The sequence below is a fragment of the Apodemus sylvaticus genome, chromosome 22 (assembly GCF_947179515.1).
Source record: "Apodemus sylvaticus chromosome 22, mApoSyl1.1, whole genome shotgun sequence".
NCBI lineage: Eukaryota > Metazoa > Chordata > Mammalia > Rodentia > Muridae > Apodemus > Apodemus sylvaticus.
Window position 1 is genome coordinate 19976727 of NC_067493.1, and position 20791 is coordinate 19997517.

The 20791-nt window shown below is 51.3% G+C and overlaps 2 protein-coding genes and 1 long non-coding RNA gene across 6 annotated transcripts in view; 2 read left to right on the forward strand and 1 right to left on the reverse strand.

Moving 5' to 3' along the window:
- Positions 1-1887, forward strand: part of Evi5l (ecotropic viral integration site 5 like) — a 42182-nt gene extending 40295 nt beyond the window's left edge. For all 4 annotated transcript variants that reach the window (XM_052168251.1, XM_052168250.1, XM_052168252.1 and 1 more), the window contains 2 exons: positions 58-153; positions 370-1887. In XM_052168251.1, coding sequence (XP_052024211.1) covers positions 58-153; positions 370-657 — 384 coding nt within the window. In that variant the 3' untranslated portion in view covers positions 658-1887. The remainder of the gene's footprint in view (positions 1-57; positions 154-369) is intronic.
- A 1868-nt stretch (positions 1888-3755) lies between these two features.
- Prr36 (proline rich 36) lies at positions 3756-9990 on the reverse strand. The gene is made up of 5 exons (XM_052168825.1): positions 9602-9990; positions 9226-9328; positions 8447-8559; positions 6122-8356; positions 3756-5106 (listed from the first exon to the last, which is right to left on the reverse strand). Exons 1-5 carry the CDS (start codon positions 9966-9968, stop codon positions 4598-4600), a joined length of 3327 nt encoding a protein of 1108 aa, XP_052024785.1. The 5' UTR covers positions 9969-9990; the 3' UTR covers positions 3756-4597.
- LOC127673225 (uncharacterized) lies at positions 7171-8795 on the forward strand. Its single transcript, XR_007975131.1, has 2 exons — positions 7171-7258; positions 8438-8795. It is a non-coding gene; the product is annotated as an uncharacterized LOC127673225 (long non-coding RNA).
- Positions 9991-20791: the final 10801 nt, after the last annotated feature.

Consider the following 20791-nt stretch of genomic DNA (forward strand, 5'->3'; position numbering starts at 1 on the left):
GGGTGAGCCCCGGGGCTGGCCATGCTCTGACCTACAGTACCCCGGCCCTCCCGGCAGAGGGAGGAGGGCCGCATCCAAGGCCAGCTGAACCACTCGGATTCATCGCAGTACATCCGGGAGCTGAAGGACCAGATCGAGGAGTTGAAGACTGAGGTGAGACACAGCAAGGGATACTGACCACAGGCTGGCCGCTGGTGCGGGGACCCAGATAAAGCATGGCGCTGGGAGGGGAGGGGAGGGGAGGGGAGGGGAGGAGAGGGGAGGGGAGGGGAGGGGAGGAGAGGCAGGCGCCTGATGGCGGGCTTTTCCGTGGGTACGTCGATGTACGTCCCCAACGCGCGGGGCCACCTCCCTCCCCCGCGCCCACAGGTGCGGTTGCTGAAAGGCCCGCCAACATTCGAGGACCCGCTGGCTTTCGATGGGCTGAGCCTGACGCGGCACCTGGATGAGGATTCGCTACCATCTTCTGACGAGGAGCTGCTTGGTGTGGGCGTGGGCGTGGGCGCAGCCCTGCAGGACCCACTCTACCCTCTCTCCCCCCGGGACGCACGCTTCTTCAGAAGTCTGGACCGGCCAGCCAAGGACAGCGAAGGTAGCTCAGACAGCGATGCCGATGAGCTAGCCACGCCTTACAGCAACCAGGGCCTAGACAACTGAAGCTGGGGCCGCTCACTGGGAGCCTGGAGGCCCGCACTGCTGCGGACAGAGCAGCAGTCCTGGCCTTGCTGCTCCACAGTACTGAGGAAGTCCGCGCCTCTGTAACTCCCGCCAGCTGAGGGCCAGGTGGAGGAGGCAGCACAGAGGGCAGGGTCTAGGGGCAGGCCTGGCCTTCACAGCAGTGTTTACCCGTTTTAGACCATATCGTCCACGCCCTCCTGAGTTCCAGGGGTGCAGGGGCCAGTTACCTGGAGGGTGTTGCTCTCCTCACATGGACGAGGGCCGAAAGTGCAGAGGTCCCAGGACTTGTTAATAAGCAGGAAGCGTCTTCCTCCTAGTCAGCTTCCCTTTGGGACAAGGGTGGCCCTGCTGGGTGGGGCCCGGGAACCGCAGTAGGTCTGAGGATGGAGGGACAACTTGGACTGGATGTTAGCCCCCAGGACAGGTTCTCTGGACACAGTGATAGCTAGCGCGCAGCCAGCCCCTTGCCACTGGGGACAGCCGGCCAGACTGGACTTTTCTGCCTAGGGCAGGCATCATGGCCCCTACAGTAGAAACCAAAGCCCCCTCCATCCTGTCTGCAGGACCACCTGGGGTGTGAGTGGTCAGTGGGAACCAGCTCAGGCCTGGGCAGTGTCTCCCCTCTCTCTTGGGCTATAGAAGCTGCAAAGAAGAGACCCTTTCCCTAGAGCAGCCATCTTCCTCCGGGGAGTGCTACTATCACACGTGTTGGCTGGCTGTAGAAGAGAACCCCCTCCCTGGGAGTGCTCAGCCTCAGCCCACTTGTTCCTGTGGACTTACTCCACTTATTCTGGCTAGAGTTCCCCAGTCAGTTACCGCCCCTTATCTCCGCGAAGTGTTCCCCGCTCTCTGCCCAGTCAGAGTTGAGAATGGTGCCAAAGCCCATCAATGCTTCCCAGGCCCCTTCGCCCTTCACCCCTGCATCCTGGGACCCCAGGGGCTGACCCCTCTCAGTGCTCCTAGAGCCTCAGGGAGAATGGTGCCCGCAGCATTCCCTGGGTGCTTCCTGGGTGGCACCCCCAGCTCAGTCTCCATTCCTGGTGGCCCACTCCTCAAGTGTTAAAAGAAGCCCGGGGGCTGGCTGGGGCAGGGGACCCCTGAGGAGCCCCTCCACACTGCCCACCACCATTTTGCACACTGCCTGTTCACACTCCATGTCTCTCCAAGGCAGAAAAGATGGAAAATAAAGTGTATTTACACAGTCATAAAGGATCCTGAGTAGAGCCGACGGGCTGGGAAAATCACAGCACGAAGGTGCTAAACCCCCACATGTGTTCTGGAAGTTCAAAGGTGAATCCAGTGGCTGGGTCATGTGAGACGTTCCACAGGGATGAAGAGAGGGCTTAAGCCTGGCCTAACCCAAAAATGCCAGCTTCAGAGAGAGCTGGGCCCAGTGGCATCAGTGAAAACTGCAGGAGGGCACTGGGTGTTCTGCCCTGCACCTGCCTCTGTGGAGTCTCTGATGTCGTGGGAATGGGCACTGCGTGTTTGGGGAGTGAATCACCATTAGTATAACACCAAAGTAGACAACCAGAGCAGAAAAATCAAAGAAGCCTTCATGGAGGAGGCAATGTGAGAGGTTTCTCTGAGGGCAAAAGCACAAAAGGCCAGGTGTTGTGGGGAATGGGGGGATGGGGGATGGGGGATGAGGCAGCATGTCCAGGAAGAAGGAACAGAACTTAGGTGTATGGTAAGATCAGAGAGATGGTGAGTGTGCTGCTCGGGTCGGGATCAGAGTTTGGGCTCTGAACTGAGGGCAGTATGAAGCCCACGGAGAAGGCTGAGAATAGAGCCTACTGGCTGGGAAATGGCGTTAGAGATCAGTAACCAGCCCAGTACATCAAATGCCAAACTGCGTCAGGCAATGGCATTGAGTGGAGGGTGATCTGGGAAAGGGTGCCCAGGTCGGTAAGGAGGAATATAGCCTGGGGCCCTGAAAAACCAACCATTTACTGCCCAATGGCACAGAGCAACTGGGTACGACGCGGAGTCCATGTCAGAATAGCTGAGCCCCTACAAATGTTCCTATTCCTGTCACACCAGTGCTGTCCCTGTGACTGCTGCTCCCCTTGGGTAACTAATCACCCACACACTCCAATTCCCAAGCTGGCTCCCTGAGCTGGAGCCTAGCTACATAGGAAAAGTCCTCACAGAAGTCAACCTTGAGGGTCTAGCAGTGTCGAGTCAGGCATTCTTGTTGTTGTTGTTGTTGTTTTGCCTGGCATGGTGGCTCCTTTAATTCCCCAGCACTCAGGAGGCAGAGGTAGGCAGATCTCTTGAGATCTAGGCCAGTCTGGTGTGCAGGGTGAATTCCTGGACAGTCAAGGCTATACAGAAGGAAAGAAGTCTCTTTTAAAAAGAAATTAGTTTTTTTGTTTTTGTTTTTGTTTCTCTTGGGCTTGAAGTCTGGGAACAAGAATATCTGAAGTTCCCTCCAGGGCTCAGTTGGAGAAGAAATCTCTGGCTTGTCACAAATCTCAGAACTCAAATCCAGAGTGTGCTCCCTCTCCCAACAATGAAGGTAGGCAGTGTTCCTCGGAGAGTAAAATTTAAAATTCAAGCAGGGACAGGACACCATGCAAGGTTGCTGAGAGGGGAGTAGGGAGGGAGGAAGGGGGAGAGGAGAGAGAGACACATAGAGACAGAGAGAGAGAATGAAGACTGTGTGTCAGCCTGTCAGCCTCCCTGCGGATAGGGGCTCCAGGTACAGGCTGATGGCCATGAGGTGGAAAGCAATTGATTGGAGGACTTAAACAAAGATGGTGAGAATTCATGAGATCATCTAGAGTTAGAGACACAGCAAGAAGGCCCCTGAGAGGCAATACATAGATTAGCATGGTGTCAACTCCTGGGTCTTCTGCCCACCCCACCCCGGACCCCTGCAAGCTACAATCAGGTTGGTCCACTTGGCCCCTACATTTGTGGGAGTTCTTTCTGCAAGCCTGGGCAGGGTACTGCCTTAACACTGTAGCCTCCCTGGTAAGAGGGGAGGGAGGTTGCCTCAGTTTATGTCCAACTGTGATAAAATACCTTGACAAACGCTCCTTAGAGGAGAAGGGTTTTATTCTGGCTCTCAGTCCAGGGTATCGTCGGTCCCTGGGGAAGTCACGGGACTAGGAACTGGAAGCAGCTGGTCACTCAGCACCCACAATCAGGGAAAAGAGGAGTGGAAGCATACTGCTGCCCACATCTCTGCTCACACAGTCCAGAACTCCAGCCAGGGAATGGTGCCACCCAAAACAGGTGCGTGTTTCCGCCTCAGCCCAAGCAAGTTGGTCCCCATAGGCATGTCAAGAGGCCCCTCTTTTGGGTGTTTTCTACACTTTGTCAACTTGCCACTACACATCATGGAGAAGTACCAGATGAAGTCAAGGACTCTATCCCTCTACCTGAGTTCATCTTTTAGGTCCACCTCTCAAGCATGGAAGAGAAGGAGTGCACCCAGGACAAAGGTGCTGTAGCAAGGGGTGCCCAGGAGAACAAACTACCCCATGTCTGTAGAAGTCACGCAGTTTAGCCAGAACCCCGACTTTCTCAGGCATAAGCACTGGCGTAGTGTAGCCTGGCCCTTCCAACTACCTCTGCGGTCTCCCAGCTCCCAAGGTGGCAGAGTGCACAGGTGCCAGCATGTAAACCATTCAGCATGTAAACTGTTGTCCACTGAACAGAAGGTGTGCACTAGGCCAAAGAGGAGAAGCTCAAATGGAAGGCCTAGGTCTAGTGTGGTGTGGGTACAGTGCAAGACTAAGCCAAGGAAGAACAGGGGTACAGCCTGGACCCAAACACGGGGCTCTAGAGGTAAAAACCAATCCACCCAAGTGTAGCAGGAAGTGGGAGTGGAAACTAAGACAAAAGAGGTGTAACCAGAAGGGTGGATTTTAACATGGTATGTGTATGGTGGACAGGGCTAGGGTCTGGCTCAATGAAAAGTCTCCACTTCCACCACAGTCCAGTCACCCTGTGGGGAGGCCACATCATCTGGGGAGAAGCTAGTGACCGAAGTGATGCTGGCACGCGACTCATCCAAAGGAGACAGCAATTCGGCCCAGCGGCCCAATTCAGCATCGCTGAGAGGTGCCCGGGATCCTCCCGGGACACCACCACCCCCTGAACCGCCTTCGCTACCCGCAGCTGCACCGTCTGCGGCCGCTAGCAGCAGTGTCCGGCTCAGCAAGTGCTGCACGACGCTGGCCTGAAGCGCCCCCAGCGGCAGCTCGCCAAGGCGAGCGGACTTTGGGCTTCTAGAGGATGCTCCTGCGCAGGGTGCAGCAGTCACCTTCGCGCTGCCAGAGCCAGGCCTCGGTTCTGGCTCCACATCTAGGGATCCAGGGGTGGGGGCCACCGACTCTGGTCCTTCAGCTTCGTAGATGGTGCACAGGCCCTCAGAGGAACCCGAGCCAGCGGTGGGAGGCCACGGCAGGGAGACTCCTGTAAGAGCAAATGTGGGGACCAGCAAGATTGCTCAGCGGTTCTGAAGAGCACTTGTCACCCACCTGAACCGCATAACTCCCGCTGTTTGATCTCTTGAACCTACATAGTGCCATAAGTTGTCTGACCTCCACATCAGCGCTGTGACACTTGACTTGAACCCACACTAATATTCAAAGAAGCAGGTGAATAAAGAAAACTCATTGGTATAAAAAAATAAATAAAAATAAATAAATAAATAAAAATAATAATAATAAAAAAAAAACCTAGAGGACTACCAGGGTGCTGGAGAGATGGTGCCGTGGTTAAGAACACTAGCTGCTCTTTCAGAAGAACTGAGTTTGGTTCCCTGTACGCACGTGGCTGCTCAAAATGGTCTTCAAGTCCCGTTCCAGGTATTTTGACAAACTATTCTACCACATACGTGGTGCACAAACATACATGCAGGCAAATCACTCACTAACATAGAATAAAATAAAAGAAATAGTGCTAGAAAGATGGTTCACTAGATAAGACATTTGCCACTAAGCCTGAAGACCGGACTGAATTCCATCAGGTTCTGACTTCCACGAGTGTACCAAAGGAATGCATGCCCACAAAGAGATACAAACGCATTCAAAAAAAAAAAAAATAGATGTGATTTTAAGAAGTCAGGACTGGAAAGGTGACTCGGAGGTAAAGAGCAAGCACAGCTCTTGCAAGGACCTGAGTCTGGTTCTCAGCACCCAATTCGGGTGGCTTGCAACCAAACACACATACAACATATAAATAAAAATATACCGCTTTCTAAAAGGAGAGATTACGAGGTGGGTAAACGCAGTTGCAGCCCTGCCTGACCACCTGAGTTCCCTCCCTGTAACGAACATGGTAGGAAGAGAAATTAGTACTAGAGCTTGTCTTCTCACTTTCACGAACACACACACACACACACACACACACACACACACACACACACCAGACCAGGAGCTGGGCTTGACAACTTCTTGGAAAGCTCTGAGTCAGGAGGAATCCTTACCTGGAGTGCCGCGCACTGCTAAGGACTGCGCAGAGCTTCGACTCCAGGAGGCCGGGTGGCAGGCAGCTAGCTCGGCGTCCGGGGCCGGGGAGATGGCGGCGCAGCCCTCGGGCCCGCTGTCGTAGCCGCGGAGCTCCTCCGGTGTGCTCGTGGCGCTGCTGCTGTGGCCTGCCAGGTCCGGGCCGCTCAGCGTACTGGACGGGCTTCGCGAGGGTGGCAGCGGCGGGGCAGGGGCCAGCGCCAGGGTCAGCCGTGGCCCTGAGATAGGGACATCTGGACCCGGGGTCGGGGGCCGACGAGGGGCTTGCAGGGGTGGCGAGGCCAGGGGAGAAGGAGGCTGAACAACGGGCGAGGTCAGGCCAGGAGCGGGCCCCGGAGGGAGAGTGGTCAGGGGAGAAGGAGGGGTCTGTGAAGCAGGTAGAACCACAAGGGGGATCTGTAAGGGGGGTGTGGCTGTGGCCAATGGGGAGCGGGGAGGCTGCAGCGAGGGCAAGGCCGGAGAAGGTGGGGTCTGCGGAGGGGGTAGAGTCAGCGGAGAAGGAGAAGTGTGCAGAGGAGGCAAAGCCAAGAGAGGACCCTGTGCCGAACACGTGCCTGTGTCCAGGGAAGAGGTGGAAGCTGGCAGAGGGGGTGTGGCCAGAAGTGGGGCTTGCAGAGGGGGTGTGTCCAGAGGTGGGGCTTGTGGAGGGGGTGTGGCCAGGGGCGAAAGAGTGGGGGAGCCCAGCGAAGGTGGGGCTTCTGGAGGGGGCGTTGCCAAGGGAGACGAAGGTGAGGCTGAGGGAGCAAAAAGGCCCTCCAGAGGAGGCGAGGCAGGAGGGGAGAGAAGAGCCGGCAGAGGGGGGGAGGCAGAGGGTGAGGAAGGAGGCAAAGGGTATGGGGCAGGAGGCGCCTGCCAAGGAGGCGAGGGGACAGCGCCTGGCTGCATAGGGGGGGCAGGCAAGGAAGAAGGCGAGGCCTGCAGAGATTGCGAGCCCATAGAGACGTGGGTGGCTAGAGGGGACACGGCCAAAGGAGGAGGCGTGGCCTGTTGGGGCGAGGAGGCCGGAGCGGGCGGCCAGGTCAACAAAGAGGCCTGTGAAGTGGGCAAAGTCGGAGAAGGAGGGCGCCTCGGAGGAGGCGTGGCCACGGGAGACGGGGGTGAGGTGGAGGCAGAGGAAGAAACGGGAGGAGAAATGGCCAAAAGCAGAGGGTCTTGCAAAGGCGGCGTGGTCCGACTAGAGGGCGTGGCCTGGGGAGGGGGAGGAGACACAGAAAGGTTGTCCTGGAAAGGGGGAGTCGTTAGAGTGGAGAGAGGCAACTGAGAGGGTGTGACAAGGGCAGTGGGCGAATTCTGCGGGGAAATCGGGGAAATCGGCGGAGAAGGAAGGCGTTGTGGAGGAGGCGTGGCTAGAGGTAGAGGAGCAGGTGAGGAAGGCGTGGCCGAGAGAGTCTCCAGAGGGAGCGATGCTGAAGCCTGATCGCGGGTCTTACTCTCTATAAGGGGGGGGAGCGATGGAGAGAAGGCAGCTCTTGGTGGGGGTGAGTCAGGTGCCTCTTCGGTACTCAGACATGTGGGTGGAGCTAGCAAAGGGGGTGTGGCTGGTGGAGAGGGGAGGTTCTGCAGAGAAAGAGGGGGAGGTGATGGGGAGCAGTGTCCAGACTGTGAATGGGGCATGGCCTGGGCAGAGGCTTGTGCTTGGAGTGGTTGAAGTGAAGCAGGCAGAGGCGGGGTGGCGGGTGGAGAGGGAGGGAGTGTGTTCCGCAAGGGATCATCTGGGACTTGGACAGAGGAAGCACCAGGTGGAGCAGGCGTGACTAAAGATGAAGCAGAAATCGGGCTCTGTCCAGAGGGCCTAGTTTTCCTTGAGACTGTAGTCTGGGTTGGGTGGAGGGCTTGCTGCCCTTTCGGCTTGAGCTGCGAGGTATGCCCAGGAGCCCGTGGAGTTACACGCGGTGAGACCCCGGAGCGGGATGGGGAGAGCTGAGGAGTAGCACTGGGGATCAGGGAACGGGAGACAGGCTTTTGCAGGCTGCCACCAGCGACAGAGCGCCTCCTAATGGCTGGGCTCAGCTCCGTGGCACTGGGTTCAGAAGCACTGCTCACAGGTTTCCTGGGTGCCTCGGTGGTCAGAGGTCTCTGTCTGGTACTGGGAGCTGATTGAGGAAGTCCCACCTCTGTAGCTGGGGCCCTTGACCGACGGGTGATGGCAGGGGAAGGGGCTCCTGAGGTGGGCCCTAAAGAATCTGCAGACAAAACTAAAGTCCAAAAGAAACATAGGTATCTCGGAGCTGGTTGCCTTCAAAAACTGATAAAAAAAAAAATCTACTTGTCTCCAGGTCACATACCTCTTCGTGTTCCAGAGGTCAGAGTATTCCTTTTGGGCGTCTCTGGTGCTTTACCTCGGACCGCAGGTTCCTTAGTCGGAGGTTGGAGTCTCTTCTGGACAACAGGGCCTGGTCTGGGCACAGGAAGACCAGCTGTTAGCATTCCCAATTTCATGTTTCCCCATCTGTGAAATAGAATTGCTTGCCTTTCTGTAACCCAACCAATAATGGCTTTTGCCATTTTGTGTCCGTTATCTACAAGTGTTCCTGAGCTGTCTCATATGTAATATTTGTGTGTATGTGTGTGCACAGCTGTACTCACACACATGCACATGTGGAGACCAGAGATAAACACTGACATCTAGCTGGATCCATTTTTCTGCCTTGTTTTATGGTCTGTTTTGCTTATTATTACTATGTAGACTATGTAGGCTGGCCTTGAACTCACAGAGGTCCACATGCCTCTGACAGAAGAGCCGGGATTAACACACTTGGCTATCTTTTGGGACAAGGTCTCTCACAGAATCTTATGTCTGACACGTCCTCTGCAGAGCACCAGAAACCCACCTCCTTTCTTCCCACCTCTCATTCCCACCTAGAGCTGAGGTTAGAGTGGTACATCATCAAGACCAGCTTTTACACAGGTGCTGAGGTTTCAAACACAGGACCTCATGTTTGTGCAAGTGCTTTAGCACACCAAAATATACCTTTCCAGCCCATTGTGTAATATCAAAAGGTTCCAGATTGCTAATTTAACCCTTACTTGGGGAATTAGGGAGTTAGGGGAATTAGTTTATTACCTGGCAATCGCACTGCTGGCATGCCCAGGGCTAGAATTAGAGCCCTGGCCAGAGGTCTTCATTAGGGCCCGCTCTCCTTTCCCAGAAGATGGGGACCTGTTGGCTTCAGGGAGAAGACAAAAAAATCAGTGGTATTTCTGAAAAAGAGGAGTATCTAAGAAGGAAGGGGATGTATATGCAGAGTGCAGACGAGGTTCAAATAAAGCTGAGGACCGCAGGGCGGTGGTGGCGCACGCCTGTAATCCCAGCACTCTGGGAGGCAGAGGCAGGTGGATTTCTAAGTTCGAGGCCAGCCTGGTCTACAGAGTGAGTTCCAGGACATTGAGGGCTACACAGAAAAACCCTGTCTCAAATAAACAAACAAAAAGCAAAGTACCTGGGCTGCGAGGACCTGCCCCAGCACTGCGTGCTAGTGACGCGTGAATAGTGGTCTGTGGAAGAGCCGATTTGCTGGTCTGTGGAAGAGCAGCTTTGCTGGTCTGTGGAAGAGCCGCCTTGCTGGTCTGTGGAAGAGCCGCCTTGCTGGTCTGTGGAAGAGCTGCTTTGCAGACCCCTGGGGCTCGCTCCACCAGAGGCCTTCGCCCCACAGCTCCATTTGCTTCCAAGACTCGAAGGGCAGCAGTGGTTACAGGGGGAGGAGGTCGAGCGGACCCAGAAGGAGGCCTAGGGGTCAGAAGGCCAGGGGGTCGTGAAGCCGGCATCCGCGGGGCAGTTCCTGATTTGATCCTATCCCTCTTGTCCATACCTCACCTAATGAGGAAGACAGGAGGATTGGTACCCCAGGTCCTGAATCAATCACTAGAAACCATCGTGAAGCCTCCCTGTGCTTCCTCTAGTACCGCCCGCCACCCATGGGTGCCTAAACCTCAGTCTAAAGAGCCTCAATTTGTTTTTCTTCTAACCACCCACACCTGCTCACCACCAACCTGGCCGCTAAGTGTTGTCTCTGTCCTACCACTCCCTCCATCCCCCAAAGCTAAGACGCCCTGTTAGTCCCCCCACCCTCCGACCCCCGACCCCGCCTCAGCCCTCCTCCAAGCACAACATCCACTCCCCTGCCCCCTCGCCTCTTGGAAACCTAAGTGATCAATACGGCAAACAAGGAAATGCCTCAGGCTTCCAGATTCAGGGGCCTCCGTGTGCACGCCGATGGGGCTTCGCCAGCGTCCTCCCTCAGGTTCCACAGGCACCTGCACAGAAAGTGTCCTGTTGCCCGCGAACGGGCTCCGGGAGACAAAGAGCTGACCCCTCCCCCAGCCCGGTCCCCTATGCCAACGATCCGCCCGATCCACCTGCTCACAGCTCGCGTTCACCTCCGCCTCCGGGCGCCAGCCGCTCCACGCAGGGTCGCCTGGGGTGGGGCTGGGCTGCACAGCAGTAGCGGGGAGCAGCGAAAAGGCAAGGGGAGGGGGCTTCAGGCGACAGCGCCTAGGGAGCTTGGCCACGGCCCCGCCCCCCAGCTTCGGTTTGAGCGAGCCGAGGATGCGCGCACTCGCTCTCGGTCCAGAGTCGAGAGCGTGCGGAGAGGGCTGAGAAAAGAGGCGCGCCTCTGAGGGAGGTGCGGTGCTGCCTCCCTGTAATACCCCAGGAGAGGCCTATTCCAGTGGCTGTGTCCAACAACCACAGAGCTAACTAGAGAGGCTGAGTGGACCCTCACAGTCCTCTAGGCCAGCTCTTGCACCTGCTCTGACACCCCCTTCTCTAGCACTTGGAGACCACACTCTCCTTGACAGGGATAGGCTGGGCCTTGGCAACCAGTAGGGCGGGATCATTTTGCCTCTGGCCCACCAACCAATCCAGCCATTTTGTGTGCCCTGGTCCTCTTTTCTTGCACTTGATGACTAGGGAGGCTAGAGAGCCCTGCGACACCTATGCCAGGTCACCTATTTTGTAACTTCGACTTTTCTCACAGCCCTTGCGCACGTGCATAAGCCACTGCACGCGGGTAGACGTCAAAGAACAACTTGTAGGGCTCAGTTCACTCCTACAGCCTGTCGATGGCTTTACCCACTGAGCTATCTCACCATGTCCCAAATTCTTGGACTTGGGGGATACACAGCAGATCCCAGATTTGAAAGAAGGGAGGAAAATAACAGGATGAAAGAAAGGGAGAGAAATAGGAAACACCATGGTGACTCTGCCTTCTGTGGGGCAGGACATCTCAACTTTGCTGGCCCACAGGCAGTCAAGGCCTCGGAAGTTTCCTAGCAGAGCTGAATCTGTGGAGTATCGAGAAACACGCTTATGGAGGGAAGGAGAACTCTCCAAAACGTGTATGAAGAAACTGAGAGCATTCTGAGTGTCTCAACCCACGGAGCAACTAAAAGGAGTCACCGTGGTTTGCCAGTTCACAGATCCACTGCGGCCAGATGTGCCTCACAAGGGATCTGACTCGTAAGAGGATGTTAAACCAAAGCCCGGGCCTCTAAGTGATCTCTGAAGTATGTTCAGAATTGGATGTTTTGGGGATGTACAGTCAATACTCTAGAGACACCGGCAGAGGGATCCTGAGTTCCAGACTAGCCTGGGCCACTTAACAAGGTTTCTGAGAGCCAGGCATAGGTGGCGGTGGCGGTGCACGCACGCCTTTCATCCTAGCACTCTGGGAGGCAGAGGCAGGTGGATTTATGAGTTTGAGGCCAGTCTGGTCTACAGAGTGAGTTCCAGGGCAGCCAGGGCTACACAGAGAAACCCTGTCTCAAAAACAAAAAACAAACAACAACAACAAAAAAAAAAAGCAAAAAAAAAAAAAAAAACAACCAAAAAAAAAACAAAAAACAAATAACAAACAAACAAACAAAACAAACCCAAGGCTTTGGAGCCATTACAGGTGCTAGCTAGAGAAAAGAAATGAGTTCTGGAACAGCTTCAAAAGTTCCAGAAGGAAGACCGGCAAGCAGCTGGTCCAGAATTAAGAGCATTTTTAGGGCTGGCCATGTAGCTTGGTTGGCAGAGTGCTTCTGTGGCATACAAAAGTCCTGGTTTCTATTCAGAGCAACACATAAATGTGGCATGGTGGTATGCAGCTATCATCCCAGCACTTGGTGGGTGGAAACAAGAAAATCAATTTCAACATCACCATTGGCTGAGAGATAATTTGAGGCCAGCCTGGGCCTGTCTCAAAAAAACAAAGAACAGTCAGGAATTGTGGCCTTTCATCCTAGCACTCAGGAGGCAGAGGTAGGCAGTCTCTGGGAGTTTGAATCCAGCCTGGTCTACACAAAGAGTTCCAGGACAGCCGGAGCTATATAGTGAGATTCTGTCTTGGGAAAAAACAAAACAAAATAAAAACAACAACAACAAAAAAAGAGTTGTTGGTTTTATTTTAAACTAGGTCTCATGATATAGCCCCTGGTCGTCCTATAACTTTCTATGTTTACCAGGCTGGCCACCTCAAGCTCAGAAAGACCCACTGCCTCTGCCTTCTAAGTGCTTGGATTTAAGCTGTGCACACCACACCTGGAAAAAACTAAATGCAAAGCCCTAATTTTAGAATCCAATATGGTTCCAAAGAGACCCTGTCTCAAAAGTGCAAACAAATGCTGGAAGGGCATTTTTATAAGAAAACTTAAGGGAAAGCAGACATGAATTCCTTCCATCAAATCTCCATGGAAACAGATAGAGAAGCAGCACAGTAAGGGATAATAAAAAATAGATAATGGCTAGGGAGATGACTTAGCACAAAAGGACTCTTGTAACTAAGCCCGAGATCCTAAGTTTGATACCCCAGGGCCCATATGGTAAAAGAACAACATCTACAAGTTGCTCTCTGATTACACACACACACACACAATAAATAGATAAATATTCTTGGTATTTTCTAGCTCAGTTGGCTGAGACATGAGGATCACAAGTTTGAGGCCAGCTTACCAAGAAAAGCAGGAAGAGGAGGAGGAAGAGGAGGAGGGGGGGGGGGAAAGAAACAAAATGATAAAGCAGGCACCATTTGGGATAAGGGTATAGTTATTTAAGGAGCAGTACTTGATGCCTCTGGAGTGGTGGGGGTTGGTGGTCAGAAATGTTGTATGTGGGGTAGGTAGGGGGTGAGCATCTAGAGAGTTCTATGAAGTTTTTGTTTTTAAAACTGAGTCTCATGTAGCCCAGTGTAGTCTTAGACTCCACTTGAGGCCAAAAATGGCATTGACCATGTGCTCCTCCTGCCTCCCAAGGGCTTAGGCAAGAGGTGTGTATCATCACACCGGGTTTATGAGATGCTCAGGATCAAACCCCGAGTGTCATGCGTGCTAAGCAATCATGGTCCAACTGAGCTATAGTCTCAGCCCTTAAGTCTAAGGGTTTTTAAATTTGTTTATTGGGGTGGGGTGGGCAGCACATACCACGATGGAAGCCAAGCCCAGAGCCCAGCTTTGTGTAAAGGTTCTCTCCTTCCACCTTATGTGGGTCTCTAGGATGAAACTCACATCTTCAGGCTCGCAGGCAGCATCTTTGCCCACCGAGCCATTTCCCAGGCCTTAAATCAATGTTTTAACGTTCAGGAAGGTATCTTTTGTTGGTTTGGCTCAAAACTCTTAACTCGCTGTCTTCCTCCTTTCTCTTTCTCTTCCTCAGGCTTCCATTAGAGTACTTATCACAGGGTGGCGGCTTATTTACGTGGCCTCCCAAAGAGCTTCCTTTTTGTCTAAGGATTCAGTATTATCATATCTGTTGGCTGAGTATCATCTAACCTGTGGTACTTTCTACCTTGATGATCCAGAGCCACTCCCCGCCCTATAGCCCAGAATTAGCACCCTGTGGCCTGTCACTCCAGCTCATACACACACACACACACACACACACACACACACACACACACACACAGCAAACATGTGTGCCCACGGGTGAGTAATTCCTCCCTTCCTGGAATTCAGAGGATTGCCTAAGGAAGGTGTGGCTGGAAGCAGGGTTGCCGAGCTTTCTCCATTCAAGAGTTGTAAACAGCTAGGTGAGGTGATACATGCTTGCAATTCCATCACTCACACAGCCTAGCCTAAAGGCTCGCCACTAACTTGAAGTCAGTTTAGGATTATAGTGAGGTCTAGGCCAACCTGAGCTACAAAGTCTCAAAAGAGCAAAGGATGGGCCAGTGCGCTAGTTCAGCAGTTAGGTTTGCAGCCCACACTGATGAGCTGAGTTTGTTACCCAAAACCCACACCCTAACCTCCATACATGTGCCTTGGCGCACATGTGTTCACGTATGCGAAAGTAAGTATATATAACAAAAGTTGTTTTTAAGCAAACACATGTTTCAGAGGTGGCTCATTTGGTAAAAGCTCTTGCCTCACAGGAGCCCCAACCTCAGAACTCAGGTAAAAAGCTCAGTGTCCTAGTAATAGCATGGTGTGAAGGGGACAGGTGGAGGAGCCCTGGAAACTTGCTTCAGCCCTCTGGGTAAAATCGTAGGCCAATGAAAGACTGCCTCAGCAAAAGGTGCTACTGTGACTGGAAACTAGAGTACCTGGAGAAAGTTACAAGAGTAACCCTTAACCCTAAAGAAGCCCTTTGTCACCTGGGTTTCATAGACAGCTCAAGGAATGTCTGGATTACTTAAACTAGTTGGAGCAGGTGCCATGTAAAAGCTCTACAGAGTTATGAGGTTTATGATTCTCAGTTTTGGACTTTCCCTCAGCTCACTAACCCACTTCCGTGCTCCGAGTGTGCTCTCCTTCTCAATAAGCTGTCCCACCCTCTATTTCTAACCTTGAATCCCTGGTCTATGTTACACCTTAGCTATGGCACATAAAAACCAGATGGATCTTCTGGGCCAGCCTGGTCTTCACAGTGAGTTTCCTCGACAGCCAGCCAGCCAGGGCTGTTACACAGAGAAACCATATCTAGAAAACAAAAACCAACCTTTCCAAACAGCCATCAAGCAGGAGATGAAGCCAGACAAGTCAGTGTTCACACACAACAGCAGCCACTTGGGAAAAGGTCGCAGGAAGTTCATCTGAACTCAGGAGTTTCATTGAGGCATCCTGGGCAACACAGCAAGAGCTTACACCTGAAGGAGAGGGGGCAAAATAACTGGTCAAGTTATTTGCTAGCAAGCCTGATGACCCAGTGGCTGGAGTTTGATCTCTGGAACCTAGACAGTGGAAAGAGGAGCCTGACGAAGAGACTATGGCATGGAACTCACACACATAGAAAATTTAAAAAATGTATTTTAAAAAGAATTGTCCAGAGAGTTGGGAGGGAAAGCCTGAGAAGTTGGGTTGGGTCCCCAGGAAGGAAGCACATTATAGAAGCAAAGAACTGACTCCCACTGCTTGTCTCTGAACTACACACACACACACACACACAGAGGGAGAGAGAGAGACATACACACACACACACAGACACACAGAGAGAGAGACACACACACAGAGAGAGAGAGAGACACACACACACACACACAGAGGGAGACACACACACAGAGGGAGAGAAACACACAGAGAGAGAGAGACACACACACAGAGACACACACACAGAGGGAGACACACACAGAGACACACACACACAGAGGGAGAGAGAGACATACACACACACACAGAGAGACACACACAGAGAGAGACACACACACACAGAGAGAGAGAGACACACACACAGAGGGAGAGAGACACACACAGAGGGAGACACACACACACAGACACACACACACAGAGGGAGAGAGACACACACAGAGACACACACACACACACAGAGAGAGACACACACACACAGAGACACACACAGAGAGAGAGAGACACACACACAGAGACACACACAGAGAGAGAGAGAGAGAGACACACACACACACACACACAGAGACACACACACACAGAGGGAGAGAGACACACACACACAGAGACACACATACACACAGGAGGAGAGAGAGACACACACACACAGAGGCACAGAGGGAGAGAGACACAGAGGGAGAGAGACACAGAGAGAGAGAGACACACACACACAGAGAGAGACACACATACACACAGAGACACACACAGAGGGAGAGAGAGACACACACACACAGAGACACACACACACAGAGAGGGAGACACACACACACACACACACAGATTTGAACACAAATAAGGAAATAAATACAAAGCACATATCACGTTGGGTTATATCTTTCTCCTCTCCAGCTTCCTTTTGTGCCAGATAAACTATTCACATTCAATTTTGCATTTCAGAATCTAAATTTAGAGGGTCCTAAGACAAGGCAGCAATAGCTAGATCACCCATCCACTGCTCATTGGCTGCCCCCTGCTGTGCTAGGCGCCATTGCTGATGTTAAACATTCAGAAGGGAGTAAAAGAGAAGCGAGACTTAGCATGCTTGTGAGGCTTGCGTTCTAGTGAGACGGATTGTTGGTGGTGGTAGTGACAGTTTGTTCCTTTTGGTGACAGTTTCCTGTAGCTCATGTGGATCTCTCTAACTCAACTGGGCCTTGAACTTTTTTTTTTTGAGAGAGAGAGATAGGTTTCCCTATATAACCCTGGCTATCCTGGAATTTGATAGGTAGATCAGGCTAGCTTAAACTCACAGAAGTTGACTTGCCTCTGCCTCCTGGGTACTGGAATTAAAGTTGTGACTTTGAACTTTTGGTTCTCTAGCCTTGAACCTCTACTTGGTTTGTTTTTTGTTGGTTGGTTTTTGTTTTGTTTTGTTTTGTTTCAAGACAGAATTTCTCTGTGAAGCCCTTTTTGGCTGTCCTGGAACTCACTCTGTAGAACAGACTGGCCTGGAACTCAGAGATTCACCAGCTTCTGCCTCCAAGTGCTGAGATTAAAGAAATGTACCACCACATCACCACTGGTTTATTTTTAGGCAGGCAGAGTCTGCTACACACCAGAATAGTCTCAAACTTGCTTTTTAGCTGAGGATGACTTTAAACTTCTGGTTTTCATGAAATTTCCCCCCCCCCCCTCAATGGAACCCAGAGCTTCCTGCATGTAAGGCAAACATTCTAAGCCCCAGCTCCATCCCTAAAGTTAGACTCTTGAACAAGCAACTACGTGTATCAGGATGCTTATTCAGCAGATCAGTACACACAGGTCCTCCACCCCTCACCCTAGGACCAGGGATTCCTGTCAGAGACAAGGGAGAGACATCCATTTTCAGATGTTTCCAACTCCATGAAGAACTCAGAAAACCCCTTTCACTTGATCCTGCTTTGCCCTGTTTTATTATATTTGTAGAACATTTCATATTAACTTATTCTCTTTTTTGTTCATGTGTGTGTGTTTTAAAGATTTATTTATTATTATATGTGTACACTGTTGTCTTCAGACACCAGAAGAAGGTGTCAGAGCCACTATGTGGGTGCTGGGATTTGAACTCAGGACCTCTGGGAGAACAGTCAGTGCTCTTACCCGCTGAGCCACCACTCCAGCCCCTGTTCATGTGTTTTTATGTGATTTTTTTTTTAAGCAAAAATTTCTAGTAAATGTTCTGGTTTTGTTTGTTTTGAGAAAGGGTCTCTCACCAGGTTGGCCTCAAACTCATACAGATCTGCCAACCTCGGCCTCCTGAGTGCTGGGATTACATGCAGGTGCTACCAGGTCCAGCTATGTGTTCAGAGTTTTGTTGTTGCTGTTTTGTTTTACCGTGCATGTGTGTGTTCACATGTGTGCATGTGTGTGATTGTTCTTCATCTTTATGTTTTTGGATGTTTTGTCTGTATGTGTGTGTACCACATGTATGTAGTGCCCCTGGAGGCCAGAAGAGAGTACCAGATTCCCTGTCACTCTAGTAACATATAGTTGTAAGCCACCACTTGGGTGCAAGGAATTGAACCCTAATCCTTTTGAAAGGTAGCCAGTGCTTTTAGACACTGGGCTATCTCTTTAGCCCCTTGGGGTTTTTTGTTTGTTTGTTTGTTTGTTTTGTTTTTGTTTTTTCTCGAGACAGGGTTTCTCTGTGTAGCCCTGGCTGTCCTGGAACTCACTCTGTAGACCAGGCCCCTTGAGGTTTTTTGTTTTTGTTTTTGTTTTTGTTTTTGTTTTTAATTTGTGTTTGTGGGTGGGTGGAGTGCAGTACCTGCAAAGGAAAAAAGAGGATACCCATGATCCTCTGGGACTGGAGTTACAAGAGAGCACAGACTGTTTGAAAGTGTGGGTGCAGGGCCCCTGCAAGAACAACATGTGCTTTTAACTTCTGAGCCATTTCCCCAGCCTCCTTCACCTTGTCTTTTTAGGTAGACTCTGTCACTGAACCTGGAGCACATCCGTGTAGGCAGGGTGGGTGTGGCCAGATGCTCTAAGGATGCACCTGTCTCTGTCTCCTTGGCTGCACTTTGGAGGCAGGGATTCAAATCCAGGATTTCATGCTTGAGGAGCAGGTATTTTGTTAGCTGAGCTGCCTTTGCAATATTGTTTTGTATTTTTTGAGGATCTTAGAACATTGCCCAGGCTGCCCTCAAATGTATGTTCCTCTTACTTCAGTCTCTTCCATGTTAGGATTACAAACTATGCCGCTATCCTGGCTTGTCTGTATGCTTAATGTCTACCTATGAATCAAAGGGCAGAGCAGAGGATGTAGGTGAGGTGAAGAGTGCTTGTCTGGCACGAAGCCTGGGTTTAATCCTCACACCAGATATTCTGGGTGGGATCACACACACACACACACACACACACACACACACAGTTGTCATTACAGCCCTGGAGAGTTGGGGCCAAAAGATCAGAATTCATGTTCATTCTTGGCTACACAGAGAGAGTTCAAGACCGGCCTGTGCTTGGGCCTGAATTCCATCCCTACCGCTAGCCGAGTCCGCATGGAGAGTTCCAGGACAACCATGGCTGTGGAGAGATACCCTGTCTCAAAAAAAGAGGAGGGTCGAGCACAGTAGCATATTCTTGCAATCCCAGTATCAGGGAAACTGAGGCAAAAGAATACCAGCAGGTGTTCCATCGAGAGAAAGATTCTATCTCAGAAAGAAAACACCCCCCCCTCTCTCTCTCTTACTCTCTCTCTCTCACACACACATACTCACATACATACACACTCACACACACTCACACACACACACACACACACACTCACACACACACATGTTTGAGGCCATCCTAGACTTCATCATATGGTGACACCCTGTTTTAAACAAAGATCAATAAAACAGGTCACCGGAAGGCAGAGCTCTGTGGTAGTACACTCTCCTAGTTAAAGGAAGACTTTAGCTTTGCTATGAAGGAGAGGAGGAGGTAATGGATTGAGGGAAAGCCTGCTAAACACAGAACGGTTTGTTCTTGGGCTGCTTGAAGAGTCCAGGCTTAGCACATTCCAATTCGTTTCCAGTCTCTGGTCTGGAGAAAAAAAAAATGGGTCTCACAATGTCGACCTGGCTGGCCTGGAACTCTCTTCTTGTGTAGCAGACTCCCAGACTCTAACACAACTGACTTCATGATGGAAGTACCATTCAGGCCATAAAATTCAGCACATATGGGGCTGGAGAGATGGCACTGACTGCTCTTTCGAAGGTCCTGAGTTCAAATCCCAGCAACCACATGGTGGCTCACAACGATCTACAATGAGATCCGATGCCCTCCTCTGGAGTGTCTGAAAACAGCTATATACAATAAATAAATAAATAAATAAATAAACTAAAAAAAAATTAGCACATAGCCCCATCAGCTAAAACAAAAACAAAACCTAATCTATCAAAGTTCATAGTTCTGGGAAAGTCTCTAAGTGTGCTAACTTTGCTTTTGGCTTCTGTAGTCTTCTCTGGCAGATGCCCTACAGAAATGTAGACCCATGACTTTCCCCAAGTGCAGGATTCTTCTTTTAAAAAAAGGGGGGGGGGCTGGATTGACGACTCAGTGGATAAGAGCACTGACTGCTCTTCCAGAGGTCCTGAGTTCAAATCCCAGTAACCACATGGTGGCTCACAATGAGATCTGATGCCCTCTTCTGTGGTTTCTGAAGACAGTTACAGTATACTTACATATAATAAATAAATAAATAAATAAATACAAATACATAAATATTTTTTAAAAAAGCCAGGCAGTGGTGGCACACACCTTTAATCCCAGCACTCTGGGAGGCAGAGGCAGGCAGATTTCTGAGTTTGGGGCAAGCCTGTTCTACAGAGTGAGTTCCAGGACAGCCAGGGCTATACAGAGAAACCCTGTCTTAAAAAAACATATATATATATGTATATATATATATTTCCTTTTTAATTATGTGTATGCACAAAAGAACAGGAGCCCACAGAAGCCAGAAGAAGGCATCAAATCCTCTAAGGTGGCAGGATCCTCTAGGGTGGCAGGATCCTCTAGGGTCGCAGGTAGCTGTGAATCACCCGACACGGATGCTGCCGACACGGATGCTGGGACCTGAACTCAGGTCCTCTGTAAGAATAATGCATACTCTTAACTGCTTGCTGTGCCATATCTCTAGCTTCCAACTTGTTTTTACTGTGTGCATGTTCCTGAAGAGGTGTGTGTGTGTGTGTGTGTTGGGGGCATGTTTATTTCCTCATTAATCTGAGGGATTTCCCATTATTTTCACACTGAGAATAGATGAAGGCTCAGATTTCCTCAGATGGAGACAGGCAGTACTCTTGGTTTGACGGTCTGTGGAGGCCTGGGAGGGATGGCAGTGG

What these genes read in the sequence shown, in the direction of transcription:
- Prr36 (XM_052168825.1), bottom strand. Translation starts at nt 9,968, where the DNA reads ATGGACAAGAGGGATAGGATCAAATCAGGAACTGCCCCGCGGATGCCG. An exon ending in GCCAGCAGTGCGATTGCCAG is followed by an intron (nt 8,560 to 9,225) that starts GTAATAAACTAA and finishes TCCTGTGCCCAG; the next exon opens with ACCAGGCCCTGTTGTCCAGA. An exon ending in AGCAGTGCGCGGCACTCCAG is followed by an intron (nt 5,107 to 6,121) that starts GTAAGGATTCCT and finishes TTGCTCTTACAG; the next exon opens with GAGTCTCCCTGCCGTGGCCT.